We start from the raw sequence: 18,396 nt of genomic DNA on the forward strand, positions 1-18,396 counted from the left end.
GATAGTTAGCGATCAGAGGTCCAGAGAGCTCGTTCGAGGCTTGACTGTCGTGCTTCATCCCTTTTAGTGTGGCTCCGCCCCCCCAGCCGCCGACGTCAATCTAATCCTGATAGCCAATCGTAGGAGAGAAGAGAACACTTCCGCACCTCAACCGCACTTAGGGGGCGGGCTAGAGGGCGGGAGAGGCGGGACCAATAGGGGTCATGTGACACACCCCATTGGCCAAGAGCCTCAGAGGCGGGGATTAGTTTGGCGATGTTCATTGGCCAGCGCTGGACCGGGCCGCGCGGTGCCACGCCCTCCGGCGGCATGGGTTTGGTTGCGCTACCGCCGGGGAAGGAGACGCTGCCCTTCCGCTGCGATGGGCTGGCGGGCGAGTGAGCGGCGGCCGGCTGAGTCCACCGGGCGGCGAGGCGGGGCCCGGGACTGAGGCCCGCGGCGGCCGGGGCCAGGTCTGTGCAGGGCACGGAGCGAGCGCAGTGATCGGGGCTCAGGCGCCCGGGGAAGGTGCCCCGGCTAGAAGCAGCGGACACCCCGCCGGGCAGCGCGGCAGGGCACCGGGTCTACCTGAAGGGCATCCCGGGGGCCGGGGCCCGAGAGGACGGGGCCGAGCCGCGCCGCGCACGGTACCGGGTATGATGGGCACTCGCCTGGCGATTGGGACGTTGCCGGGGGCGGCGGGGGCCGAGGGGAACAGGACGCTGCGCGGGGGCGGCTGCGAGACACGCGGGGACATAGAAGAGGCGGGGCTGCGCGACCCCAGACCCGCGGCGTGGGGGTAGTCCAGGGCCGGGCGGCGGGAGGCGGCGCCCGGGCTGGCGGTGGAGAGGGACTGGAGGTAGCTGAGGGGATGCCCGCCCAAGGCTGTGGAGCTCGCGGGGGCGGCCGTCCGGGTGGCCCAGGCTCTGCGGGGCTTCTGAGGTGCCCTCCCGGGCGGGCATCGCCGTGGGATTCTCGCGCGGGGAGAGAGGTTTTCTGCCCAGCCTCGCTGCTCCGGGCCCTGGGTTGTGCCAAGGGAGCGGACAAGGCGTAGGTGGGCGGGAATTGGACCCTCCCCCCCGGCAGTGAAGTGGGCTTGGGGAACCCGCGTGGTTTCCTTCCCTGCAGAGGGTACCTGGACTCAGTCCCCGCCAGCACCTGTCCGGATCTTGGGCTCCCGGAGAGCGTGCCCGGCCTCGTCTGTGTGACCGTGCCGACCTGTGACACCTTTCAGGTGTGGTGCGCTGGACGAGTGGGTCTTGTGGGCAGTGGCTGGGAAGCACCCTGCAGCCTTGGGGTCCTCAGTCCCCTACGCGGGGGCACTTGAGCGACCTTGGTGAGCTTGCTGTCCTCTAGAGAGAGCCTCAGTTTCCCCGTTCTCAAGGGGTCTGTGAGTGACGAACTCACAGCCCTCCGAGGAGAGCCTGTTTCAACCCTGGCCTGGGAGAGAGCCGAGCTTGGCCTGGGACGGTCTTGTCTCCCCCAGAGGCGGGCCAGACTGGGTGGTGGAGGAGGGGCTTACAGTGTGCTGACACTGGAGATCACAGGGCCACAGCTCAATACTTGCAGCCTGGAGGGCTGACAGCATGGCAGGGTTTGCCCTAGCACGTACCCATCCCTCCATCCTGCCCTAGCGCCCGGCCACCCTTCCCACTCATGGGGTAAGCTGTCTCTGTGCTGGCCAGTGGCTTGGCCACCTTCCCAGGAGACCGGGTCTCCCTGGCTTGTGTGTTCCTCCCTTGCGGTCCCTGGAGACCTTGAGGGCACCCTGGGACTGGATGGTGGTGTTGGGTAGCACCCTGCAGCATCTCGGGTCCCCGCTCTGTGTGATCAGGCCCAGCCTTGGGGTGGGGCAGCCTGGGGGCTTCTTAGGAGGTCCGCCAACAGCTGCTCTTGTCCTTGGTGGTTCTGCTGGCTTTGCACTTCCTGCTGCATGTCAGATTTAGCCAGAGGGTTTGCATCGAGAGTCCAAGAGAGACTTTGACCCACCCTGGCTGCATCCAGAGACCTTGAGAGACCGTGACCCACCCTGGCCACATCTCGTGACTTTGGACTCGACTTAGCTCCCTGAGACTCAGTTTCCTCCCTGGAGGTGGGGCGGGGTAGGTGGCCCGTGTCACAGGGTTGTGATGACTTGGTGAAAGAACTCAGTGCAAACACACAGTGCCCGGGTTGTGGCTGCCCTGTGGGGCTGGAGCCCTCTGTTCCTTGTGTGGTCCATAGAAAAAGATGTCACAGTTTCTAGTCTGGAGCTTGCCTGTTTTGTTTAGCACCTGACCTGTGGGTTTAAAGAGGCTGAGAAAGGGGCAGAATGCCCATCACTGTGATGCATGCAGAGCACAGGCCCTGGGCCCCTCACGTCAGCGTGGCAGGGCTGCTGTCTTCTTGTCTTGGGGCTCAAGATGGGCACAGGGTCTGTGGGCATCTGGGTGGCTGCCCGCTGGCAGGTGCTCAGGGCTGGGGCCTCATTCCAGGCCAGTGTCCAGGTGTTGCCTTTGCTCTGTCCCGGGCCCCACAAGCACCCTGTGTGCGTCTGTTCGTGCCCGTGGATTTCCTTTGCTTTCGCATGGGTGTGTGTTTGTACTCACATGTTTCAGGGGGTTGGAGGGCCTGTGAATCATAACCGAGCACTTTGACCCATGTGTGCACTTTCTCACGTCTGCCTTGGTGTCTGTTCCTCAGCCCTGTGGAAGGACCCTCTGGTATGTGTGTCCGTGTCCTGCCCGGGTGCGGACGGTGCCCAGGACTCAGGCAGCCGCCAGCTGAAGACGTCCTGCGTGGAAGCCCCTGGCCCTGCAGGCTCCAGCCCGGGAGCCTGCCCTGCCATGGCGTTCCGGCGCACCGAGGGTGTGTCCATGATCCAGGCGCTGGCCATGACGGTGGCCGAGATCCCGGTGTTCCTGTACACCACCTTCGGACAGGTGAGGACCGGGCCAGGTTGGAGTCCTGTCCTTTCCCAGGGCGCCTCGTGAAACCCTGAGCTGCTCAGCCTGGGGTCCCCCGCAGCTGGGAGAGCGGGGCCTCCGTCCCTGCTGTCCCAAGCATCTGGTGTGTTCTCTAAGCAGAGGAAGAGGCCTGGGTTAGGTCCTGGCCTTCACCCCGAGGTTCCGTACAGTCCCGACTCCAGCTTCTCTATCTAGAGGAGGGATCAGTGTTGCCGTCCCTGACAGCCCTGGGGGTTTGGGCCTCACCAGGCTCCCACACTTCCTACACCTCTGTCTGGGGCGAAGTTTCCACCCCAGGGCTCCTAGGGCAGTGGGCAAGGTTGGGGCAGTGGGGCGCATCAGACCGAGTGGCCTAGTGGACTCAGTGTCACTGGATTCAAATTCTCCATCTGCATCTCTGTCCCCCTGAGCCTGTGTTACGATCTCAGTTTCCTCATCTGAAAAGTGCCGGGGCCCCAGCAGGTATCCAGGCCAGGTCCTGGTACGGAGCCTGGCACAGCAGCTGTGATCACCCGGGCTGAGGGCGTCCAGGATGCCTGCTGGCCCCCAGACCGCCTTTCCCAGCACGTTGCAGAGAGGCGGGGCAGGTCCCGTCTGGGGGTGGCTGCCTCCTCTGCTCATCCAGTGCTCCTGTGACAGCCCTGCCGGGATGGCGTAACCCGGCCGCCTCTCCCCCACAGTCTGCATTCTCTCAGCTACGCCTGACCCCAGGCCTGCGGAAAGTCCTCTTTGCCACGGCCCTGGGCACTGTGGCCTTGGCCCTGGCTGCCCACCAGCTGAAGAGGCGCCGACGGAGGAGGAAGCAAGCAGGGCCCGAGGTGGGAGGCGAGCAGCTGGGCACGGTGCCCCTGCCCTTCCTCATGGCCCGGAAGGTGCCATCGATGAAGAAAGGTAGGCGTCGCGGCCGGGCTGCTGTGGGCTGCAGGGTCTCAGGTGCCTTCCGTGTCACAGCCAGCTCCCGTCTGTGTGAGGCAGGGCGACAGGGGCCCCCTTCCTCCAGTCATTGCAGCAGAGGGGGGTGTCACGTGCATGGTCCGATCGGTGGCACTGGTTCTGCAGGGGCCCAGATCCCAGGACCCTTGGAGAACATGTGGTGCTGAGGGGCTGGAGGGTAGTTCCAGGGCAAGATTTTTTCTTCTTTTTTTCTAGTCCTTGGGATGGAACACAGGGCCTTCGCACTGAGGGTCTCCCTGACTTGGCCAGGTTGGGCTTCCATTTGCAATCCTCCTGCCTCAGCCTCCTAGAGTGCTGGGGTAACAGGTGTGCACCATGGTCTGGCTCATTTCTGGGCTTTGACACATACATAGTCACATCTCAGGTCCTGTTGTGTCCCCCAGTCTCCTCTTGTCCCTTTGTCCTCACCCCGTCTCTGCTCCCAGCCCCGGCGGTGCTCTCCTGCCTTGTGGCTGGTGCTGCGGTTTTAGATCTGTGCGCCTGCCGTCAGCTACACCTGAAAACCGAACATCACTGCCCAGGCGGGGAGCTCTAGACGCTCATCTCAGGAGAAACCTGTTTTAAGAAACAAGCCTTAGCCTGGTGTGGTGACACACACCTGTCCTCCCAGTGCTTGGGAGGCTGAGGCAGGGGGATCATTGTGAGTTGGAGGCCGGCCTGGGCTATGCAGTGAGACCCTGTCTCAAAAAAAACAAACAAAAACTGAAACAAAATGGAAGCAAGTCCCCTGGGAAAGTGAGTTTTACTTCTGAGCTGTCATCAGAAAAGGAAGCTTTATCTCCACAATTGGAGAAAGAAGTCTTTTTCCTGAAGGTGGCCTCCTCTGCACCCGTGCAGCGGCCCCAGGCAGCCTGAAGCCAAGCCTGCCCTGGCCTTGGGCCTGCACGCGCTGTGCCACTGTGCTGTCTCTCGTTTCACCTCTGTTACCGTCTCCTCTACCAGGGCCTTGTGATGCCAAGCCTAGCTCTGCCCGAGCCACACCTTAGTCCCCACTTTTCTCTGCTGAGAAAGGTCTTGGTCTTTTGAGAGAGGATCTCACTATGTAGTCCAGTTGGGCTCAAACTCAAGGCAATCCTGCCTCAGCCTCCCAAGTGCTAGAATTATAGGTTTATGCCCAGCTGCCAAGCCTGTCTTTTTTTTTTTTGGTTTTTCTCCGGTACCGGGAACCGAACCCACGACCTTGCGCTTGCCAGGCAGGCGCTTTGCCGCTGAACTAAATCCCCAGCCCCAAAGCCTGTCTTTTATTTATTTGACACAGGCTCTCTCAAAGTTTCTAAATTGCTTAGGCCAGGCTCTAATTAAAGATCCTCCTGCTTCAGCTTCCCTGTTTTATATTTTTAAAAAGTTGTCTCAATCCCTATTGGAAAGAGGAGCCATCTCAATCAGTCCCTCAACAGTGCAGGGATACAAGTGCCTACTTGGCAAGCGCAAGGTCCCGAGTTCGATTCCCTGCGCCAAAAAGAAGAAAAAAACAGCACAGGGAAACTGAATAAGGAGGCAGCGGGGAGGCGGCTGCACCTTCCCAGCGCTCCCCAGCCGGTCTGGGCCCCTCCTCTGGGCCGGGCCCTGTTCTGGGTGACAGCAGTGGCAGTGAGTGGGACAGCGGGAGGGGCCGTGTTCCTCCGCCTGTGCGTGGGCTCAGGGCCTGGCGGTGCCTGACATAGGAGGGCAGCACGTGTCCCCAGATGCGCGGGGACAGCGGGGTGACCGACCTCCTTCCCTACAGGCTACTCCAGCCGGAGGGTGCAGAGCCCCAGCAGCAAGAGCAATGACACCCTCAGCGGCATTTCCTCCATCGAGCCCAGCAAGCGCTCGGGCTCCTCACACAGCCTGGCCTCGGTGAGCCGCGGGAAGGCTGGGGGCGGGCAGCGGCATGCACGGGCCGCTTCGGGGTGCTGTGGGTCTAGATGAGCAGGACGGAGGGAGCCGCTTCTCTTTTGGAGTGAGGCCAGGGTTCCTTGCTCTTACGAGTAGGCTCCGTGCCCATCCCCATGCTGGCACTGCCATGGGGTCACAGAAATAAGCCGAGAGGGTTCGCCCTCTTGCCAAGGGTGGCGGCCAGGTGCGTGGGTGACAGGCCTGGTGCCTGTGGGCGCTCTGTCACCCCGGTCTGACCAGCAGAGCAGGGGCAGCGATGCCAACCAGGACAGGGGCGGGTGTCACTGGAGGCTGCCACCCCAGGGGCGGGCCGGCCTCCGTGTCTCCTCCCCCGTCCGTGGATGCAGGCCTTCGGCAGGGCGGGGCGCTGCGGGCTCCCCAATGGCTCCGGCTGTGGCACAGGGTCTGGCACGGAGGCCGAGACGCCTCACTCCTTGTCCTCGCACTTGGCCCCCAGATGATGGCGGTGAACTCGTCCAGCCCCATGGCCGCAGGCTCCGGACCGTGGGGAGCCCCAGGGATGGAGGAGTCCGTGCCCGCCACCGACGGCAGTGCCGAGAGCCTCTACGTGCAAGGTGCGGTGGGCACTGCCCTGTCTGGGACTGATCAGAACAGCTCTGCAAATGGACCGGCCCTGCCGGACCCGGCCGCGCAGCCCTCCCAGCCCCGGCCCTCCGCGGCCTCCTCCCCACACGGCGCTGTGCCCACCCAGCGAGGCGGCGGGGCCGGACCGTTCCTTCTCCCCTCCCGTGCCCAGGCATGGAGCTGTTCGAGGAGGCGCTGCAGAAGTGGGAGCAGGCGCTGAGCGTGGGCCAGCGCGGGGACAACGGCAGCACCCCCACGCCTGGGGACAGCTTGCGGCACCTGGAGACGGCCTCCGAAGCCCTGTCAGAGGTGGGGGCTTCGCTGGGACTCTGCGGCCTCCCAGCCCTGTGGGAAGTTAGTGGGCAGAAGAGGGGCAGGCGCATCATCCGCCTGCATTTGTCTTCTGTGTCTTTTTGAGGCAGGGTCTTTCTATGCAGCCCAGATCCTCCTGCCTCAGCCTCCTGAGTGCTGGGACTAAAGGCATGCACCTCCAGGCCTGGCTCTGCCTTCCGCTAGCAGGCCGCTTCCTTCCTGGCCCACACTTTCCCATCCCCGTGGGTGGTGCTCATGTGAGATAAAATAGCCACAAAAGCACAGTACCTGGCACTTGGTGATTACTCATACGTGGCCCCTGATCTGAGCGCTGGGAAGGAAACGTGAGCACTGGCGGAGGCAGCAGGAAACAGGCCTCTGTCCATAGTGGCTGGACTGCAAGGCCTTTGTTTTTTTCTTTATATGCTTTTTTCTGCGTACTGTCTGAGTTTCCTCCAGTGAGCATTTATTACTTAAATATCAAGAAACAAAAATAAACATAAAAAGCTAAAAGTAAACTTTTTTTCTTGAGATCAAATCTCAATGTGTAGTCCAGGCTGACCTTGAATTCACCGTGTAGCCACGGCTGGCCTTGAACTCGCAGAATCCTCTTGCTTAAACCTCCCGAGTGGTAGGATTATAGGTGTGTCCCATTGTGCTCCTCTGTTTAATTTTTATAATTTTGCCAGCCTGAACTGCATAGTAAGACCCTGTCTCAAAAAAACAAAAAATTTTTTTATAATTATGAGCATGTGCTTATGGCAAGGGCTCCTAAAGGGGGCGATGCTGCGGGTTGCTCTGATTTACCTCAGCCTCCTGGAGTAATCTTTTGTGTCCTCCCAGGCAGTTTTGAATGAAACGCAACGAAAAGCTTTTATGCCTTTTTTTTTTTTTTTTTTTGTTGTTTTTTTTCTCCGGTACCGGGAACCGAACTCACGACCTTGCGCTTGCCAGGCAGGCAATTTGCCGCTGAGCTAAATCCCCAGCCCCAGCTTTTATGCTTGGAAGTGTGCACCCCAGGGCTGGCGGGAGCTCAGGGGCAGGGTACTTGCCCAGCAGTGGAAGGCCCTGGGTTCCATCCTCAGAACCAAAAGGAAAAAATAGACAAGAAAGCACACTTCTGTGTCACCCCCAGGATGGCCATGACCGCAGGACAGAAGGGACAGACCTCTGGGTGATGCGTGAGAAGCCACAGCCCTCACTCACTGCTGGTGGCCGTGTAAGATGGTGCAGCCACGGTGGAAATCAGTTCAGCGGTTCCTGGAAAGGACAAATGGAAGCTGGGTGGTGCATATCTGTAATCCCAGCACTCTGGGAGGCTGAGGCAGAAGGATTGCAAGTTCCAGCCTAGCTTGGGCAACTTAGCAAGACCTTTTCTCAATATAAACAAATTTTTTAAAAAAGGCTGGAGATGTCGCTCAGCACAAAGGCTGTGGGTTCAATCCCCAGTATGGCCAAAAAAAAAGGACGAGAAATGCTTGAAGTTAATTTTAATGCTATGCATCTGTGTGCAGGGTCTGATCACTTCCCTGCGCGGCCCACACTAAATCCTGCTGCGATAGTTCACGTTGCTTTTCAGCAGCAGTGGCAGAGGCCCCGCATGTGCTGCGCCCGTGGCGTGTCTGGATGGCGCCTGGGCGCGTGTCGCCACTCCCGGCTTCCCGTGGTGAGCCTCCTCCCTCCGTGCACGGTCCCAGCCTGAACTGTCCCTCCCGCTTTCCCCTGCAGCCGGAGTCCCAGCGGCGGGAGTTTGCGGAGAAGCTGGAGCTGCTGCTGCACCGCGCCTACCACCTGCAGGAGGAGTTCGGGTCCACCTTCCCCGCCGACAGCGTGCTGCTCGACCTGGGTGAGCCCACAGTGCGGGGGGCTGCCCCAGGCCGTGGCCTCCTACTGCCTGGTGTCTGTGGCACGATGTGGACACTGAGGCGTGGGCGGGGCAAGCAGGATGGGCATGCGGAGGCCCCTTGGAGCCGGCCTGGGTCCCCGTGTTGCCCTTCACTGAACACACTCCTGTGGGCCACGCACGGGAGGACGGTGTGGCTCAGAGCAGACCTGGGGACCCCGGAAAGCCCTTCAGGTGCCTCACAGAGGCAGACGGACAGCACATCCCAGAGCGGGGACCAAGGTGCCCAGCCCCCAGCAGCGTCCTCCTCCTGGTGTGCTCAGGCCCCTGTCAGCCTCCTGCGTGGTGCTGGTGGGGGCGCTGGGGTCCTGGAGGGGTGGCCATGGTCACACACCCTCCTGCGTGGCTGCCTGTGGCATGGCCTGCCAAGGCCACTGCTCCCTGGGCTTCCTGTGTGGTTGGTGGCTGGTCCACCCACCCCACTTCCCTGCGTGGCCCAAAGGTCCAGAGAGGTCCAGACCTCTCTGCTCTGGAGCAGGCCAAGACAGGAGCATGGAGTTTGAGGGCTGTGGGCTCCTGCAGGCTGATTTCAGCCGACACTGGGCCGCGGGCAGCAGCATGGCCTGACCCTCAGCGTCTGCACTGGCAGCCATGAGGCTGAGGGGGAGTCGAGGCCGGGAGCCCCGCATCCTCACAGAGCCCGGCCGCGGGGGTGGGGCGGGCCTGGGCTCAGCCTGCGTGCTGCTCTTCCAGAGAGGACGCTCATGCTGCCGCTGACCGAGGGCTCCCTGCGCCTGCGGGCTGATGACGAGGACAGCCTGACCTCCGAGGACTCCTTCTTCTCAGCCACCGAGGTGACCCGGGTTGGGACTGGGCGGGGATGGCTGGCGTGGGGCACCGGCTGGTGGGAAGTGCGGGTGGAATGTGGCAGAAACCAAGTGCTGCTTCCCGGGGAGAGGGAGCCCTGAGAGCCGGGGGCTGCGGCCCCGGGGTGAGGCCAGAGGTCCTCCCTGTGTAGGCCGCCAGGCCTGTGCTGACACTAGTCACCTGGCATGGCCAGCTTGTCAGGCGGTGTCTTCTGCCTGGACGGGAGGACGGCAGCCTTGCCCACTCTGCCCGGGGCAGGGCCCTGGGAGGGAATGAGGCTGAGGGCTGGAGCTGGGCCTGAACCCAGGCCTCGTCCTCTCTGGCTCCCCGCGAGAAGAGCAGGCAGGCAGGGTCTGAGGCAACCATGCCGGTGTCCTCGTCCCACGGACGCCACTCACCTCCTGCCTTTTTCTGTGCCCTCCCCAGCTCTTCGAGTCCCTGCAGGCTGGAGATTATCCGGTGCCACTGTCCAGACCCGCTGCCGCCTACGAGGAGGCCCTGCAGCTGGCGAAGGAGGGCAAGGTGCCCTGCCGGACCCTCCGGTGAGGGCGCAAGGGGCGGGGTGGGGCGGCGGGCAGGGGGCCGAGAAGCAAGACGGGCAGGTCTGGGGGCCAGGAACACGGTGAGAAACATAGAGGATCACGTAACAGTTCCACCGGTCCCAAGTCCACAGAAGGCCTGGCCAGGGCTCCACAGTGGCCGCAGTCCCCAGTCACACCCTGGTGCAGGCCTCTGCAGCCGAGGCCAGGCCCGGAACCCAGGCCTGGGAGGACCGACCCAGCTCTCTCCAGGTTCTGCCACTTCGTAGTGCATGGCCTGAGCAGGTGGCCGTGGCATCCTTTCCTGTGCTTCCCTGGAGCTGTCTTAGTCGTCTTCCGTGAACTTTCCTGAAGGGTGAAACACAGGCTTGGTTTTCTGATCATGGCTTGCAGGTTTAAGCACGTTTAAAGGTCCACTGGGCGCCTGGCGTACTAGTGCATGCCTATAATTCCGGTACTTTGAAGGCTGAGGCAGGAGAATCTCAAGTTCAAGACAAACCTGGGTAACTTAGCAAGACCCCATCTGAAAGACAAAAACAAGTCCATTAATCAAACATGATGGAAGCTCCGGTTGAAGCCCTGGTGATGTGGGTAAAGGGCGGCTGAGCCATGTGGTGATGCTGTCTGCTCCCTCCAGGACCGAGCTGCTCGGCTGCTACAGTGACCAGGACTTCCTAGCCAAGCTTCACTGCATCCGGCAGGCCTTCGAGGTGGGTGTGGCTTCCTGGGGGTGGAGCCAGGAGGAGGGTCAGTCAGGCCGGCCCTGCCTACACGTGGTGTCACCTGCCCCTTGGTGCCCTACCCGCTTCCACTCTGTCACCTCCAGGGGCTTCTGGAGGACCCGGGGAACCAGCTTTTCTTCGGGGAGGTCGGCCGGCAGATGGTGACGGGGCTGATGACCAAGGCCGAGAAGGTATTGGGCGGGGGTGGGTTCCGCTTTCCTTCCCCACAGACCTTCCCCAGATTCGTAACCCATTCCTGGTTTTTGTTGTTGTTTTGAGGAAAAAAAAATTAAAATCAAGCACAGGAGCTCTGTCTTTATGCTGTGGCCATGGGGGACGGGGAGAGGGCTAGGGTTTTGTTGTTTTGTTTCATTTTATGGTACTGGGGCACTCTCCCTGAGCTGCATCCCCAGCCTGTTTTTTTATTTTTTGTCTTTTTGAGACAGGTCTTGCTATGCAGTTCAGGCTGACCTTGAGCTCACTTTGTAGCCAGGCTGGCGTCAAACTTGAACTGATCCTCCTGCCTCAGCCTCCGGAGTGCTGGCATTACAGGCGTACACCACCACGCGTGACTTTTTTATTTTGAGACAGGGTCTTGCCAGTCACTAAGTTGTTCATCCTGGGCTGGAACTTGCAGTCCTCCTGTCTCAGCCTCTTACAGTGCTAGGATCACAGGCTTACGCCACCACGCCTCACAGGTTGCGGTTTATTTCCCTGGGCAAGTTCTGAAAAGCAGAGCTCTGTATTGCTGTTGTATGTTGGATTCCAATGTAGTGCAGCCGTACAAACTTCACCAGTTGTAAAATACAAGCTGTAGAAGGTGGCCTGTCTATGGCGGCTGTGGAAACACACTGCCCGCGCCCTCCTGCCGCCCCCTGGGCGCTGTGCACCTTGGATAGTGCGTCCCATTTGCCAACCTGTGCACCTTCCTGCTGGCCCTCTGGGCCAAAGCGTAGGCGGTCAGCTGCGCAGCACAGGCACGGGGTGACTGTCGCTGACTGCATCAGGCCCCACTGTGTGGGCTGGCTGTGGTCTGTCCAGGTCCCTCACGGCACCTGTGGGTGGCGACTGCTTTTGACGTCACAGGTCACTGCTCACCCTCCTCAGTTAGCCCTCTGCAGTGTCTTGGGTCACAGGTGCCAGGTCTTGTCATTTTCCCCTCAAGACAGGCCTTGACCCTGTCTTCCCTGCATGAGCGGGGATTTCCCGGAATCTTGGCCCATGAGGATAATAGCAACCTTGTCATCGTTTTATCTGTTCCTTTCTCCTGTCTGGTTACAGCTGAGGCTGTAATAATTTTTCGTGTTTATTGGTCACGTGTGTTTTAATGGATTGGAGCAAACCTTTTGTTTGTTTTGAGACGGCCTCAGTATGTCGCCCAGGCTGGCCTCGGAGTGGCAGTGATCCTTCTGCCTCAGCCTCCTGAGTTCTGGGATTATAGGCGTGAGCCACTATCCCTTGCTCAGGAGTAGAGGGGTTTTTTGTTGTTGTTGTTGTTTTTTAGGAGTAGAGCTTTCGAACAGGCCTTTCAGGTCTTTTTTTTCCACATGCTGGGTAATGATTTTTAAGCCCTTATTTGCCCTCGTCCTCTGCCTGCCTGAGACTCTCCTGTTTCTGCTGCCAGGTCTGTAGCCTGAGCTCATTCACTCTCTCTCTGTGTCTGTAAGTGTAGGCCCACTGCAGCGAATTGTATTTGTTGGTTTGGTTTAGTTGGTGTTTTGAGACAAGGTCTCCATATGCAGTTCAGGCTGGCCTTGAACTCTCTATGTAGCCCAGGCTGGTGTCGAACTCATGGCAATCCTCCTGCCTCAGCCTCCCAAGTGTTGGGATTACTTCCCTGCAGCAGTCTTAGCCGTTGGGTATCAAAAGCGTCGGTGCCCTGGGCCAAGTTCATTATGGGTACTGCCTCAGGAGCGCAGGCTGTGCCTTCTCCCCTGTGGCGCAGGCCCTGGAGGTTCGTATGCTTAGCCCCCTGGCTCTGAGCTGCACGTTGGCACTGTCCCTGTGCAGCCAGGCCGAGCTGGAGGGCTGTGCCCGGCTTGGGAAGACGGCGGCAGCCTCAGCAGCACGGGACACCCACTCCCCTGGGAGGCGCGATGCAGGCCGGCAGGACCCCGCCTGCTCTTGTTCTCCCAGCGAGCCCTGCCGCGTCCCCAGCCACCCCAGCCCGTCCCTGTGGTTGTGCAGCTGGGGCTCCTGGCCGCTCCCAGCCGCAACAGGCCGTGCTTCTCCCCGCAGAGCCCCAAGGGCTTCCTGGAGAGCTATGAGGAGATGCTGAGCTACGCCCTGCGCCCCGAGACCTGGGCCACCACGCGGCTGGAGCTGGAGGGCCGTGGGGTGAGTCGCCCGCTGCTGAGCTGGGGGCTCCGAGCGGAGCGGGGAGGGCGTGCGTGTGAGGTGTGCTGTTCGGCCCCCAGCGCGCCCGCGGCCCGGCCCCAGCCAGCCCCTCTGCGGTGGCCCTGCAGGTGGTGTGCATGGGCTTCTTCGACATCGTGCTCGACTTCATCCTCATGGACGCCTTCGAGGACCTGGAGAAGCCCCCGTCCTCCGTGCTCGCTGTGCTGCGGAACCGCTGGCTGTCCGATAGCTTTAAGGAGACGGTAGGTAGGCTGCCACCTGCCCCCAGCCTGCTGTCACAGACCCAGGCGTTCGCCGGCCCCGCTGCTCCTGGGCCGCCCCCTTGGGCTCATTCCACGGCCACCCACTGCTGCCCTGGGCCCTGCAGACCCACGAGGCAGGCGCCGGCCGCCCTCTGGGTTCTCTCGGTCGCTGCTGCTCCTTCTGAGCTGGCTTTTTTAAATTTTTTTTTATTTTTTGTTTTTTTTTTTTTGTTTTTTTTTTTTTTTTGGTTTTTCTCCGGTACCGGGAACCGAACTCACGACCTTGCACTTGCCAGGCAAGCACTTTTGCCGCTGAGCTAAATCCCCAGCCCCCTTCTGAGCTGGCTTTGATCCTACTGGTTGTTCACTGCAGCTGTTAAATTAGAACCAGGAAAAAGGAGCTGGCGGTGGTGGTGCACCACCAGGGAGGTGGGTCCCTGTGATCCAGCACTAGGGAGGCTGAGGCAGGATCGCCACAAGTTCAAGGCCAGCCTGCACTGTGTTGTGAGACCTTGTCTCAACCAAAAAAAAAAAAAGGAAAAATGAAAATGACCTCCTAGACAAGAAGAGGGGAGCTGGGTCGGGAGAAGCCCACGGGGGCACCTGTGACTCCAGGGCAGCTGTGCTCGCGCACTCGGCTGGCCTGCTCCCGCAGCCCCTAGCATGGGTAGCTGAGGACGCGAGCTCAGGGTGAATCGGGCCGCGGCAGGCAGGCTTGAGTGCGGATCCAGGTGGAGGCGCAGCTCAGCCCCAGCCTCGGCCGGGCTTCCTCCTGCTTGGGTGGCGCCGTCGGGGCTGGCAGTCGCGACTGTTCTCACACGGCTGCGCTCCCTCTGCTTTAGGCCTTGGCCACTGCGTGCTGGTCAGTCCTGAAAGCCAAGAGGCGGCTCCTGATGGTGAGTGACCCCCGGGCCTAGAGGACTGGCGGGGAGGGGCCCAGAACCCTGCCCAGCCCCACTTCTGGCCTTTAGCGCTCCGCACGCTGCTCCCCACCATCAATCCTCCCTCCAGTGGCCAGTACTCCCAGAGGTCACGTGTCCCCTTCATCTCCTCCCCAAGGCCAGGCATGGAGGGTGCCATGAGGACCCAACGAGGCACCCCGCAGAGGGCAGGGGCATCCTGGGAGTGTGGGCGGTGGGCACCCACTGCCCTCTCCACCTATGGCTCTGCTGTCAAATGCCAGCTGCCAGTGCCCCTTGCCACACCCACCAGGCTCCAGCCTGGGCACACTCCCAGCGGCCCCCGGTGCCCCTTCTGCAGATGTGGAAAGCAGGGCTGCAAAGGCCCGCACTGTGTGCCGGGGTCCCCCTTCCACCCCTAGCCCCGTTCCTGAACCTGCCTCCGCTGCAGGTGCCTGACGGCTTCATCTCCCACTTCTACTCCGTATCGGAGCACGTTAGCCCTGTCCTGGCCTTTGGCTTCCTCGGCCCCAAGCCCCAGCTCGCAGAAGTCTGTGCTTTCTTCAAGGTAGGTGGGGTGCAGTGCTCCTGTCCCTGCCCAGGAGCCAGCACAGGGGTCCCCAGGGTGGAGAAGGGGACTGCGTGGGCTTGGCGGGATGTCATTTGGCGACCCAGGCGCCTGCCCGCCCTGTGTCCCCAGCACCAGATCCTGCAGTACCTGCGGGACATGTTTGACCTGGACAACGTGCGCTACACCTCGGTGCCCGCGCTGGCCGACGACATCCTGCAGCTGTCCCGGCGCCGCAGCGAGATCCTGCTGGGCTACCTGGGGGCGCCAGCGGCCAGCAGCGTCAGCCTGAACGGGGCACTGCCCCGAGGGAACGGGCCCCCCGGGGGGCTCCAGTAGCTGCTGGAGGGGACCCCGGCTGCCTGGGTCCCGCCTGCACTGGTGACGGCAGAGGAGCCGTGCCCCCTTTGGGTGGCGCCCAAGCTCGCCCACCCCGCTGACGGGCCCGCCACAGCTCAGAGGGCAGCATTCCCCAGAGAGGGTGGAGCCCAGGGCTGGGGCCCTAGGTGGACCCTGGGGACAGCAGGAGAGCAGGGTCGTGAGGAAGGGCACTGAGGACCGCCGGGACCCGAAGAGCCAGGGCGTGGGGAGGGTGGCGGTGAGGAGCAGGCGGCAGGGCTCTGGTGAGGCGGAGGTCACGGCGTCCGGAGCCTGAGCGCCTCGCAGCTGTGCGTCTCAGCGCGGATGTCTGCGCACCCCACCCTGGCCACCTCCCCAGTCTGCAGATGACCACAGGGGTGGGGGACAGGGCAGGGGGCCACCGGGCCCTCTGGGGCGCGGCAGAGGTGGCTCTGCGCCCCCAGCACCACCCCAGTACGCTGCCCTCCTTCCCCGCCCCGCCAGTGCCGCTACCAAGCGGGTACTGCCGGGTCCCCTCCACCACCCCTCCTGTGAACCTGGGAGTCCCTGCGCGGTGCGGAGCTCGGAGCTGGGGGCTGGGACCAGGGTCCTGGGCCGTCACCTGTGCTGCCATCAGCTGCCCTGGAGAGAGGGTCCCAGGGGCCACGGCGGGGGGTCGGGATGTTCACAGATGGACCAGCTCCCCTCGTCAGGACCAGAAACTGCCCAGGGCTTGGCCTTCAAGTGATGCGCACACCTGCTGGGGGAGGCGCAGGGGCACGGGGCTGGGCCGCCTGCTGGCCAGCCGCGAGGGCGGGCGGCACAGGGCAGCGTGGCTGCGGGGACTCTGCAGTGCTCTCTGCAAGTTTTATTTATTGCCTTAACACTTTATTCGGAGCTTCTGCCCCTTCCGAGACCGTGTGGGAGACGCACACTGAGAGGGCACTGGAAGGAGCCGGGCCCCACCCCGAGGACCGGGGGCGCGAGCCGGGCCCCTCCGCCCCAGCTGCACCCACATTCCGCTCATTTGCACTTAGCGCTGTGAATGTGGCCCGCCTGGTTGCCCCGGTCACCAGAAGCGGCGTTTTTGTTCGTCTTTGTCCACACATCTGCGCGCTGGCACTTGCACTCACGGCGTGCACCCGTTCGCAGAGCGCCAGCATCAACCTGAGTCAAATAAAAGACTGGACCCAGCCCGCTATGCGTTGCTACTGGGGCGGGGTGCTCCTCAGGCCACAGCTGGGGCCCCTCTTTGGTGGTGGGGAGTTTCCAGGTTGGGAGAGGCCTGGGGAGGGGAGCTGTGATCCCCCTGGGGTCACTCGGCAGCCTGGGAGCGTCCACATGTCCTGGGCAGTGCAGCGATCAGGGCCAAGCTGGCTGTGGTGGCTCAAGCTTGTGGTCCCAGAGTTTCAGTGGCTGAGGCAGGAGAAGCTCAGGTTCAAGGCCAGCCTGAATCACACAGCGAGATCCCTGTCTCTAAAGAAAAATGTTCAACTATACAGAAAGGTTAAAAGAAAAAGCCCTTTATGGTAGAGCATCAGGCTAGCCTGAGGCCTTGGGTTTAGCACCAGCACTGCAAAAAAGCAAAAGCCTACGAAGGACACCCAGAAAGCCAACAGCTCTAGTCAGTAATGAACATTGTGCCACATTTGCTTCATGTGCATATTTTTCAAAATATTTCAGAGTGAGTTTCAGACATGAACTTGGGTTCAAAACACAACCTAAGGTAGTTCTTCAGCACAGCCCAAGTGGCACCTAAGAAGTGATTTTTTTTTCCTGGTACCGGGAATCAAACTCGTGACCTTGTGCTTGCCGGGCAGGCGCTGTGCCACTGAGCTAAATCCCCAGCCTGCCATCAGTGATTCTCAATGTCTTCACCAGGAGTCTGAAGAGGAACTTTTCCTAACCCAGTCCCAGCTAAAAAGGATGCATGCCAGGTGTGATGGTGCACACCTGTGATCCCAGCCTCGAACCCCGAGGAAGGCTGAGGCAGGAGGTTTCCTTGACTAGCCTGGGTAGCACAGTGACACCCATCTCAAGAATAAAAAGCGGGATGTGTGTGCACTCTCCCCCTCATTCTAGGGGTGCGAGCTGAAGTGGTCACTCATGCTAGTGAGTAAGTGGGCTTTTTTTTGGTGCTGGAAATTGAACCCTGGGCTTCATCCATGCTAAGCACATGCTCTACCCCTGAGCTCTGCCCTGCACCCAGTTTGTTTAAACAGCTTTAACATGTATACATAAGACGCACCTGATTTACTGCTGTTGGTAAATTAGCAGAGGTCTGTCTGCTACCGCAATGCACGTTGATAGATTTTTTTTAAAACAAGGTTTGGGCTGGGCTTGAACTCACAATGGAGTGTTGGGTGGCCTTGAACTCACGGCAATCGTCCTGCCTCAGCCTTCCCAGTGCTGGGATGACAGGTGTGCACCACCACGCCCACCCACCGTACAGTTCCTGGATGTTTCCGTCACCCTAGAAAACCCCAAGACCGCACTACATCCCCGGGCATCACCTGCCTGCTTCCCCTCCCAGGAACCATCTTTTTTGAGCATTTTCTATAAGCGGAGCGGTGTGATATGTGGTCTTCTGCTTTGGCTTCTTCCCATAGAATATTTTTTGAGGTTCGCTCCTTTCACAGCTGGTATCTTATTCTTTTGTTGTTGGTGTTCAGCAAATTAATCTTGCCCTCCTTCTGTGCCACCACTGTGGACTTGTGGGTTTAAATTATTCAGTATTTTACACTCAGTGACAGTCATTCTTTTGAAGCTCAAGCGGTGGCACATGTGGCCAGCGGGAGCTCCTTAAACTGGCGCTGGGGTCCTGACGCCCCTCTTGCCAGCCTGGAGCACCTCCTCAGAGCAGAACGCAGTGCCAGGGCCCCCAAATCTCTCCGCCAGGCCCGACCCTGAAGGGCTGCGGGGCACTACCCGAGCCCGACCGTCACCAGCTGTGTGAGGGACCCCGCAGAAGTCCCAGCGCAGGCACAGTGCCAGCGTGTAGCTCAAGGCGAAGCCAGCTTGGTGCTGGTCCGAGGGTGCAGCACGGTGTGCGTTCTGCGGCTCGAGGGGGAGAGGAGGCGGCCTCTCCCGACATCGCGTGACCTCCTGGTAGCACAGCCCGACCCCAGACGAGCACGTTACCGTGGAATCGGCAGATGCAGAAGCCAGAGGCTCGCAGCCATTTCTGTCACGGAGCTGTCCTCGGGTGTGTGGCCCCTGGCCCCGCCCTCCAGAAGCCAGGAGAGGCCTGGCTGGGCCCCCGTGGAGGTGGCAACGACACTGGTGAGACTGCTGGCTTTTCCAGCGGTCATCAGGAGTTCACAGCTGCTAAGGCACGGGCACTTCTTACGGGCAGCACCTGGGCTG

General features: G+C 61.1%; 1 protein-coding gene across 7 annotated transcripts; it reads left to right on the top strand.

Annotated features, from left to right (window-relative positions):
* The first annotated feature begins 233 nt into the window (after window positions 1-233).
* Window positions 234-16,224, top strand: Fam73b (family with sequence similarity 73, member B). Of its 7 annotated transcripts, none has more exons than XM_005413603.2 (18): window positions 234-633; window positions 1,108-1,213; window positions 2,662-2,900; window positions 3,605-3,815; window positions 5,605-5,717; window positions 6,214-6,331; window positions 6,514-6,650; window positions 7,789-7,872; window positions 8,382-8,499; window positions 9,250-9,350; window positions 9,790-9,905; window positions 10,540-10,612; window positions 10,729-10,815; window positions 12,863-12,961; window positions 13,090-13,224; window positions 14,067-14,120; window positions 14,575-14,691; window positions 14,824-16,224. In XM_005413603.2, exons 3-18 carry the CDS (start codon window positions 2,805-2,807, stop codon window positions 15,028-15,030), a joined length of 1,866 nt encoding a protein of 621 aa, XP_005413660.1. In that variant the 5' UTR covers window positions 234-633; window positions 1,108-1,213; window positions 2,662-2,804; the 3' UTR covers window positions 15,031-16,224. The 7 variants fall into 7 exon arrangements, with proteins under 7 accessions (XP_005413660.1, XP_005413661.1, XP_005413662.1 ...); XM_005413604.2 differs by having other exon boundaries at window positions 234-452; XM_005413605.2 differs by lacking the exon at window positions 1,108-1,213.
* The last annotated feature ends 2,172 nt before the right edge of the window (window positions 16,225-18,396 follow it).

The sequence above is a fragment of the Chinchilla lanigera genome, unplaced genomic scaffold, assembly GCF_000276665.1.
Source record: "Chinchilla lanigera isolate Chin_1 unplaced genomic scaffold, ChiLan1.0 scaffold00169, whole genome shotgun sequence".
Taxonomy (NCBI): domain Eukaryota; kingdom Metazoa; phylum Chordata; class Mammalia; order Rodentia; family Chinchillidae; genus Chinchilla; species Chinchilla lanigera.

Bases quoted from the DNA above. Each gene is read 5' to 3' on its own strand.
- Fam73b (XM_005413603.2), top strand. From the start codon at position 2,805: ATGGCGTTCCGGCGCACCGAGGGTGTGTCCATGATCCAGGCGCTGGCC. The intron at 5,718-6,213 runs GTGAGCCGCGGG...CTTGGCCCCCAG, and splicing joins CCTCACACAGCCTGGCCTCG to ATGATGGCGGTGAACTCGTC. The intron at 6,332-6,513 runs GTGCGGTGGGCA...TCCCGTGCCCAG, and splicing joins CGAGAGCCTCTACGTGCAAG to GCATGGAGCTGTTCGAGGAG.